General features: G+C 48.0%; 1 protein-coding gene across 2 annotated transcripts in view; it reads right to left on the bottom strand.

The window, feature by feature from the left end:
* Positions 1-599: 599 nt before the first annotated feature.
* Positions 600-9,715, bottom strand: part of GPR156 (G protein-coupled receptor 156) — a 106,956-nt gene continuing 97,840 nt past the window's right edge. For both annotated transcript variants that reach the window (XM_039248874.1, XM_039248875.1), the window contains 2 exons: positions 7,908-8,066; positions 600-3,611 (listed from right to left, as the gene is read on the bottom strand). In XM_039248874.1, the coding sequence (XP_039104805.1) occupies positions 2,310-3,611; positions 7,908-8,066 (1,461 nt within the window). In that variant the 3' untranslated portion in view covers positions 600-2,309. The remainder of the gene's footprint in view (positions 3,612-7,907; positions 8,067-9,715) is intronic.

The following is a 9,715-nucleotide window of genomic DNA, read 5'->3' as shown; positions in this document are numbered from 1 at the left end:
GGGGCTGTTCAAGGCTATACCTTAGTCTTGAAAGGTGAGTAATTCACAAGGTGCACAAAGGGGAGAAATAAATTCTAGACAGAAGAGGGGTGGAGGTGTGGAAGTGTCAAATGATAGGACTGGAAGTACAGTTGCAGCGAGAGAGAGAAGGCCGAGGGGTTGCAGGTTTAGAGCCTGCATAATCCACATTAGTCAGTGATAGATTGCTAGATGTGATGCACTAGGAGGAAAGAACCTAAAGCCCAACCACAGGACCTGCCACCATGGGTGGGAAGAGTCGAGGGTCTGCAGAGTTTCCTGTATTCACTGGGGCAGGTGCTTCTGGGATAGGAGGCTGCACAGGGAGACCACAGAAGAATCTGTTACAAATGCACGTTTGGCAGAAGATCTACTTGGAACCTGGGGTGAGCGAGTGGCAACTCTGGTGGCGGCTTCATGTCCACTGCCTTGGTGGTTCAGAGGCTTCTCTGGGCCTCTCCTCTGCAGCACAGGGCTACCATTTCTAGAGACTTGCTTTGGGAGCCATTTCTCGTTTATTAAGGGGTCACTTGGACAGCATACAAACAGCATAAGTGGAAGCTACAAACCCACACACAGAATAAGTTATGACATTTGTATTTAAAAGTAAACATTAGAGGAATCTGTGCGACCAGGAGGGTTTCCCAATCCAGTGTCTGGAGATTCACGAGGTGTCAGCAGCCCTGAGCATTCAGGATAAATCTTCTGGGAAAGATGTGGAGCCAAATGTCCCTGCTCCAAACTTTTCTAATGAGGCCTGAACTCCTACAGACAAATGTGTATACACAAAGATGGACATATAGCGGGTGGGGGCAGGAGACAGCCTGTAAACAATAATAGCTTAAAGCAAAGTGGACACATTCGCATTTTCCCGTGGCAGTTAAATTCCTGACACTCACTCTTTACCCAACTCCCTGGCTCCCCTAGAGGTGCGAGTGGGCCCCTTGGGCGGGGCGGTGAGGAGGTGGAGGGCTGCTACCTGAGGCCAGGAACCCTGTTTTGTCATCTAGAACTGCATGGTGAACATCTCTCTGCTTCCCTACACTACCCTGCTTTTTTGTCTGGCCTGCTGAGCCCTGCTGGCTACTCCCAGGAGAATGAGTGAAGAGTTGCGTCCTCAGGGAAATCTACCAACCTCGAGTCCCATGAACTGTGGGCAAGTCCTGCACGAGCCACTCTCTAGCAGTGTGATGTCTGGGGAAGTGACCTCAGTTCTCTAAGCCACAAATTCCCCGTCTGTAAAATGGGAACGAGAGCGCCTACTTCACAGGGTTATCATAAGGAATTACTTGAAACTTTATATTGCTGAGGACCAAGCCAGATTCAGGTTAAATATTCAAAACCTATTTTCTTTCCTGCCTTCTCCTCCATTTCTTCCTTTGTATTTTCCCATCTTCTGTTTCCAGGTTTATGTCGCTGTTGGTGGTCATGTAATCCCAATGGCCCCCAAAACACCTGGACAAATAGGACCCCTCCTACCCTATCAGAAACTGTCAGTGTGTGTTCCTCATCCCCGGTATAAAATTGTACCCCTGGTAGAATCAAAGGGAAGGGCCACAGGGACCAGGAGACGGTCTGGGCCTCTGGTGTCATCCAAGCTCAGGAGTGAGATCTGGGTAACCTATGGGCACATGGAGACCTGACCAGTCTCAGGAATGATGGGGAGGTGCCATAATGGTGGAAAGACTTGTACACCAAATAGTGGTGTAAAGGTGGCTCTGAGCTGAGGCAGGCCAGAAGCTGGAAATGAGGGGTGGTGATATTCACAAACTTCAGAAGTAAAACCATTCCTTGCCAAGAGTGGGCACCCAAGAATGTAAGAGACCTATCTTCATAGCAGGCCTGTCCATCAGAAGGCCAGTTTGATGGGTCGCTGTCTACAACTCTGGTTCTGCAGAAATCTTCCTTCCATCTCTCCACATGTATGTCCATATAGTCATCCATCTGGTATATATTAAGAGTTTTGTAGAATACAGGCTGACCAGGCCAGAAAACCCTCTGTGTTCACTTAGCACCTTTTATCAAAAGTGACCTTTTACAGTCACTGAACTAGAGTCTTTTATAGGAATGCTGTGAGGTAGTAACAAGACAGGCAATCCCCCTCTTTTGATAGATCAAGAAGTACTCAAGGTAACACAGTGCTCAAGTGAGCATAGCTGAAACATGGTAAAGGCTTGATCAGTTCAAGGCACTGGTCTGTTCCCAGAAGGCCAGAACTGGCCTTTCTCCTATAGGCCTTGGTACGGCTTGTCCTGGACCGACCTCTATATCCAGACCCACTCTGCTGCTTTTCACACCAGTGTGGGTTTCAAGTCCTCTTTGAAGTTCACAATAGGCTTTGAGTGGGCCCGCAACTTCTCCCAGGAAGCCAGCCCCCCAGCAGGGTCAGGGTCACTGTCTGATGAGCCACTGTCACTGGAATCAGAGGAGCTCTGGAAGCAGATTTCACAGTAGGGCCGGTGGCAACGGCAGAAGAACTCATCTGAACTGCTGGACTCAGTGTCAAGGTAGTTGCACGGAGACGACATAGATGGACAACCTGGGAATCCTAGGGGCACCAGCTGCCGCTGCTCAGCCACATCTGGTGAGGCTCTGAATAGGTGTGGGGTGGCAGGACCCTGTGCGTGGTCAGAGCCAGAAGGCTGGTGAGCAAAGGCTGCCTGGCTCCCCATGGTACCCTGGGGCTCTGTCTGGCTTTGTTTGCTGCCTTCCAGGGTGCCCAGCTTGCCTTGAAGATCTGGGAATAGTGAAGGCTTCCTGGAAAAGGGTTTTGGTGCCCTGGAACCAGCAGTTTGGGGATCCAGGCAGGAACTGTCCCTATTCTGCACACTTAGCCCATCGTGTGCCCCAGATACAGTCCTATTTGCCCGATGCCCCACATATGAGGGTATAGAGCCTGGAAAGTGTGAGCGAGCCCGCAGCGCTGCCCGCCTTCTCCTCACCATGTATGGGCTGAAGCCCAGCTCCCTGGAGAGGGGAATCTTCTGCGGGCTCTTCCAGGGCTGCTGTGTATAGGATGGGGAAGAGGGGAGGGGAGCCTCAGGGTCCAGGCCCAGATCTTGCAGGACTTCCTGAAGCTTCTCCCTGATCACTGAATTGACTCTTGACAGCCGCTTTTGGGGCTCCTCTGAGTTCTCCAGCTGCCCCTGTCTCTGGGGAACAGGGCCTTCTCCACCTGGTATGAGACTCTGGCGGGGGTTCATGGGTTCCTCGTCTCTTCTTTCTGCACCTCGGTTTTGCTCAGGCTGTGGCTTCTGGCTGCAGCCCAAATTTAAATGACCTGAAAGGTCTTTGAAGTTAGAGATTTTTTCCTTCTTTCCTGAGGAGGAGCTGGTGTCCTTCACAGCTCCCTCCAGGCTTTGCACACTTGAGGAGGGCACTGAGGTGCTCTGGGAGTCCTGGGCAGCCACACTGGTATCATTCGGAGAGCCAGAGAGGCATTCTGAAGGCCCTTGAGCTGCCAGGCTGTGGGAAGAGGCAGGAGGGACAGCCCACTCTGGGGGGTCCAAGGTGCATTCAGCTGACATCAGCCTCACTAGCTTCTCTTTGGCGTTGTTCACTTGTTCCTGCAGGCTTTCAATCATAGCATTTTTCTGTAAAATAAAAGCAAAACCATCAATAAAGGAAGCCTTTGAGGATTTTTAGTTTTCCATGGTGACAAAAGAGTGGTATCAGAACCTTGGTTTAAATCCCAGTTCCTCTGTGTATTGGCTGGTGAGCCTAGGCTCTGAGGAAGTAGCTCCACGAGGTGAAATGAGTTGATGTGAGTGAAGTGCTTAGCACAATAACTGACAAATGGTGCTCAAAAAGGTGGCATCGTCTGTGAGAAGGGAGCTCGGAGGAGGCATAGCATTAGCTTTTTGTTGGCTGCTACAGCACCCTCTCCCCTTTCCTCAGAACTCAGGAGGTCAAGTCGCTCTGCAGGATGCCAGTCTGAGTAATGTTTGAGATGGCCCAACTCTAGGTTTGTCACACTTTTGCAAAACACAGACAAATTTCAGGCATATCTCAAGGGATGAATGAATGAGGAAATAAGTATTTTGCCTCTTGCTTAGGGGGACTAGAAAATGGGAAGAACAGAGAGAAGAGTGGAGAATCCTGTGCAAAAGAGACAAGACTAGAGTTGGAGGTTGGGGTGTGTTCACCAAGAATCTCAGGTTGGTGTTATCACCTCCCTTGGCTGGACCTTGGGGGTGGGAGCCAAAGCTACCATGTGGCACCATCAGCTGTCGGTATCTCCTAAAGAAGTTCAGGAACCAGAATTATTAAAGAAGAGTTTTATTTGTTCCGTTTTGTTTAAAGAGAATAGTTGGGACTAAATCTTTGATAGCTTGATTTAGTAGATCTAGGATGGAGCCCAGAAGATGAATCAGACTGGAGCAGTTCAGCTGCTGAGCGGCCTACCTGCTGCACGGCTGTTAGTTGATCAACTGGCTGTACCTGGTTGAGCTGGCAGGTGAGAGCTGGAGAACCATGCCCATTCTATCTGCTAGGTCATGTGGGCTGTGAAGTGGGAGGGAGGGGTGGTGGAGGCTGTGCCCTGAGCATCCTCTGGTGGTACAGCAGGTGACTGTCCAGCTCAGACCTATGTGTACCTTCTGAAATGTCTGATGTTCAAAGGTAGTAGAGAGCTGATGGGGCAGATGATGACTAAGGGCTTAGGGGTTAATAACACAAACATTGCGTTCTAAGAAGTATTTGTCCAAATACCAAAATGCTGTCTCTTTGTTGCCATCCTCTTAAGAAGCTGAGGGTGGGCATCTGGACGCCCATTTACCACACCCTAGAAACAGGTGAATGCTTACTTTCTTTAGGCTCCCTGAAACAAGTTGCCTATGGACTGAACTGGTGGGTTTTGTTTTTCAAGTTGATATGAGAGAGTTGCCCAGAAGTGACCCTTTAAAGGAGCAGCAAGTTAAGTAAACGAGTCCAGCAAGAGCCCTCTGGCAACAGCTCCGAGCAGATCTCCTGTTCCCTATTTATATGCAGGAGGGTGATTTTCCAAATATTGGTACTCCAGTTTCATCCTGGTTTAGCTTACTTCTTTTATCATCTGGGGAGAGTCCAGGGCCAGTGAGTAACTAGTGAATAAGCGGAAAGGATTCACAGCTGAGCACCTGCCTCCCCATCCTCCCTGTGCTCACCTGCAGAGTGGTAACGCAGGGGCGTAGCCGGGGAAGTAGATGACTCAGGGACTCACCAGGAGCGGAGTAGATGAGTAACAAGACGACATTCATTCGGCCTCTTCATGATAAATGGGTGCCAGATATCTCTCTGAGGATCTCATAGGCATGACTAAGCTGGCTGCACAGGAGGGACCCCCAACCCTCTTTCAGATCCTCACCTGACCCTCCCCCTGAAGCCCATTGGGCATATTCTCATACTACCTTCAGGAGGCCTCTACTCCCCCACAGGTAGGGGGAAGCCACCAGCTGATGACAACTACCCCAGCAAGTAAACTCTTGAGTGCTTTTTGTGTCTTATCCACAAATTCCTTTGAGTGTAGAAAAACAGGGTAAACATTGAGTTGGGAAGAATACTTTTCTCCCAGCAAACCAAACATCTGAAGCTGGCTGGTGACAGATTTAGAAACATCAGCCTAAACAGTAAATTTCCCTTGTTCCAGAAAAGGAAGTGGGGCTCTGTCTTCTCCGTGGCTGCATACTAATTAAAGGCGTGGTGTGAGGCACTGCCATTGTGAGACCAAAATCTGACCTACCACAGCAGCTACATTTAAATGAGCTTATTAATTATTGTTTTTGGCATATCTGGGGAAGCAAAACATCCGCAGGTGTGTTCCATAAGGTGCAGGCCATAAAGAGAAATGGAGTCACACTCTTGTTTCTATGGTTCAAGGAAGTAAACTGGTAGGTGAATTTCCTCCGCTGCAGAGTGTAGAAGGGAGGTCCTTCAGTCTCTGGAAAGGTTCTGTCTGCTGGTCTTCCCATAGCCTGGCAAGTCAGTAATGCATGCTGCACAAACAGCCTCTGGGGGACCTCTGGCCATACAGTCAAGGGGGGCAAGAGTGAGAAGATCATGGGAAAGAGGAGGACACGAGGTGACAGAGGGGACTGCGTAAGAGGGGCCTGCAACTGAGGAGCTGGAGTTGGGGTCTGTGCACATATGGAGTGCTGAAACTGGAGATTCAGATACTAGCAGCTCTCTGAGCCTGGGAAAGGGTCCCAGAACAAGATGCTTGTTCTCAGGCCTGTTCTGGGAAAGATGTTCCAGGTGTAAGGCATTGAGGGGAAGAGGCCAGGATTTTACTGCCTCTGCATCTGCTCCCCATTAGGGCCCTTCTACCGCAGACTCAAGACATCTTTTTGGAAAGAGCAGATTCAGTTACTGCGTGGGAAACAGGGTAGGATGGCAGAAATACAAAAATCACGTCACAAATTACCATAAGGCTAAAGAGTCAGGCCACTTGGCTGTTCCAACGTTAGCTGATTGTGAATAAAAACCATCCTGGCTGTTCTCGCCAAGTTTCTAGCCTTCTGTTTAGCTGGAAAAAAAAATGTTTCTTTGAAGACTTTGCAGAGTATCAAAGGCAATGCTACTTATTCCCTTGCCAGGTAGGAAGAAATCTGGCTCTGAAATAAGGTCCTGAATGCTTCATAAATAGTAAAAATATGGAGATGTATTACTCTGATGGATTAAAAAGCTCCAAACCAAGAGTGTGGAGGGAGGAAACAGAGGAGCACAGGCAGTAGGTGCCGGAGGAGGTTAATCCCTTCCCTGGTTGTGTTTCTTGGGGCCCCATCACAGCATCCTCACTGCCAGGATAGCTGAAACCCAGGTATCAGTCCAGTTACAAGTGTCATTTCCCACACAGCACCTACTCAGGTACGTTCTGTACTGAAAATAATATGAAATATAATTTCATTAGTGTGAAAAACTAATTCCTCTGGGTTCCATGTCTCCTTTCTGAGGCGGTGCAGCCTCAAGCTTTTCCAGGTGCTTTCTTCAAGCACACATCACACTGCCCGATTCTGGGAGAGGCGCCAGGCCTGGCTCAAGAACAGAAGAAAAAAGGGCTTGGGGTTGCCCAGTCCTCCCTGAGTGCTACTATGATATTCAGAGTCCCCTTTAAGCGCTCTATCCCTTCAACTTTTGATCTCACGGTTGTGATCAATGTGTTCAAGCCCCACATTGGGTGTAGAGATTACTTAAGAATAAAATCTTGAGTAAATGAATAAATAAACCCTGTACCCCATCTTTAGACACTTCTCGACTTTCTGGATTGGTAGAATGATGGCAATCTCTAGTTTAAACCTGGAAAGGACAGTAATGGGCCTTGTGAGATGTTGGGAATGAGGGCACTACTCTAAGAGAGAATGTGTCATACAGAAGAAGCAAGGATCCACTATGACTCATGGCCTTTACGACACTGCTCTCTCTGCTTGGTATGCTTTTCCCTGCATCTGTACTTAACCTTCAGCTCTCAGCTCAGAGAGTCTTTTCTGACCATTTTAAATTAGGTTCCCTTACCCTCACTACCCATTATTCTGTCTTACCACTTTTTTCTTCCTTCATAATTGTTATAACAATTTATAATTAGACATTTACTTGATCAACATTCATTTCCTCCAGTAGACTGTGAGCTCCGTGAGGGCAGGGACTGTACTTGTTTTGTTCATTGGCACTTTGCACAATGCCTGGCACACTCTGGGCTGATGAATGAATGCAGTGGTTGAGCTGAGCTTCTGCAATGAGAGGGTCCCTGGGGAAATGCTGGGGTTTTTGCCTGGGCCTGAGGGAAGCAGACGTGGCTAGGCAGCAGGGGAATGGAGGGCCAAGAAAGAATGCTAGCAATGAGACCTCTGGGGCCCACCACTGCAAGATTGGAGTTCTTCCTGACAGAGAATCCACCAGGTAGGGGTTTAGCTTACTTCTGTGAGGAGTCTGTCCATGGAATTTTTCTCTCCTCTAGCATGGCAGTTCTGCTCCTCACCATACTGGGTATGGAAGCTTTTGCTGGGAGTGCTGAAATATTTGGCCATGCGTCTGATTGTTTGGTTTTCCTCTTCAAATGCCTTCCACTGCTTCAGCTGTTAGATAAAAGAACACATGTTATTTATTTAATTACACTCCCAGAAACACATTATCTCACCCTTTTTCAAAAACAGCAAGGAATGACAGTGTCACAGATATGCACATATGTGTAAACTATTTTCTCCTCAAAAGGTACTTTATCCCAGAGAGTTCCTAAACAGTAATGAAAGTATAGAGAATGTTAAGGTTACTTACTATTGGTTTAAAAAATGCCAAAGTAAGAAGCTGACAAGTAGATAAAATTGAATAATCTCAGCTTGACCCATCTACCTGCCCATTGGTGGACTGGTCAAGGCAGACTAGAGTTAAAGTATGCTTTAGAGCCATATTCTCCCGCCAGAATTTAGGAGCTCTAATAGGGTTAAGCAATCTAAACATTTTATGTTTCAAATGAAACTGCTTTTGGTGGTAAGTAGCTGTTCTTAATTATTCTCATTTGTGGAGTAATAATGGTGTGCTCACTGCTCCTGTCAGAGGACTTCTAACCCAAATCAATAATCATGTCTCAGACAGACAGAAAACCACAAATGTCAATAAAAATCAGTAGAAATGATAGAACATTAGGTCGGAGATCTGACTGTCCTTTTTACTTGACAAATGAGGAAAGACTCAGAAGGACTATGACCTTTCAAGGCCCTCCAGCTAGTTAGCAGCACAGGCACAGCCATAAGCAGGGTACCACATACCGCATGTCCTCAACACAGCTGATGAAGACAGAGACTGTTAACTGTGGGGGTTCTAGGGAAAGTTTTTTCGGGAGAAACTGATTTTGAGAAACAATCTGTGGAAGCCTGGGCTGGTTTAATTTAATAGGGATGGAAGGGAATAGAGAACATTCACAAACAGGGGCATTGTCTAGGGCCTTTGGGACACTGTTGCCATGTGACAAATGTCAGTTATGGGAAGGCCAGGGAGGCCACAGCACTCAACACTTCTCTTTCTCCCTTAAGGAATTCTCCTAATGAAGAGTTCTGGTGATGTATGCTGGGCACTCTGGTACCCTGGTTCTAGAAATGATGCTGAGACGTCTGTGGGTAGCTTCACAGGGGTCCTGGAATTTATTTACTTAGTCATGAGACATTTATTGCATTCTGCCTACGGAGCGTAACCCAGATTTGGTAAAGCTGTTAGGATTTTAAATCCTACCATCAACTACAATACATTCTCACCCAAGACTTCTTGGGTTCTCTGTTGATTTAGCATAAGTCCTTCATGGTGTCAGGGGTCTGTGTGGTAGGTCAGGCTAGGACTCTCCCCTTAGATGCCCTTCTCCAAGTCCCCTTCCCCAGGGTGCTCTCAGCTCACTTTGATACTCAGGAGCTACTGGAGCCTGGCACCTCAGGGTCACTCTATGGTCTTCATTGGATGGAGATGACCTCCAGTGTTATTCTCCCAGCACTCACCATAGCAGTGTTGCAAGTATCTCTGTCCCTTCTTGGGCCCCCCTTGTTTCCCTAGCAGTATAACTAAGTATAGCTTTTCCTTTCTGTCCCCTAGCATCCCCTGTCTGGAGGGCTGCTGGAAGAATTGCTCAACACTGGTTAAGGGCACCTCCCAGGTCTTTGGTCTATCTCACACTGAGCTGGCTGGTGGAGCCAGGGTGCCCCTCGACTAAATCCTCCTCCCTTCTGTGGAGATCCTGGTC

The sequence above is a fragment of the Hyaena hyaena genome, unplaced genomic scaffold, assembly GCF_003009895.1.
Source record: "Hyaena hyaena isolate Hyena2069 unplaced genomic scaffold, ASM300989v1 scaffold_321, whole genome shotgun sequence".
In the NCBI taxonomy this organism is placed as follows: domain Eukaryota; kingdom Metazoa; phylum Chordata; class Mammalia; order Carnivora; family Hyaenidae; genus Hyaena; species Hyaena hyaena.
The sequence above is the reverse complement of the archived record's forward strand: the minus strand, read 5'-3'. Positions and strand labels throughout refer to the sequence as shown.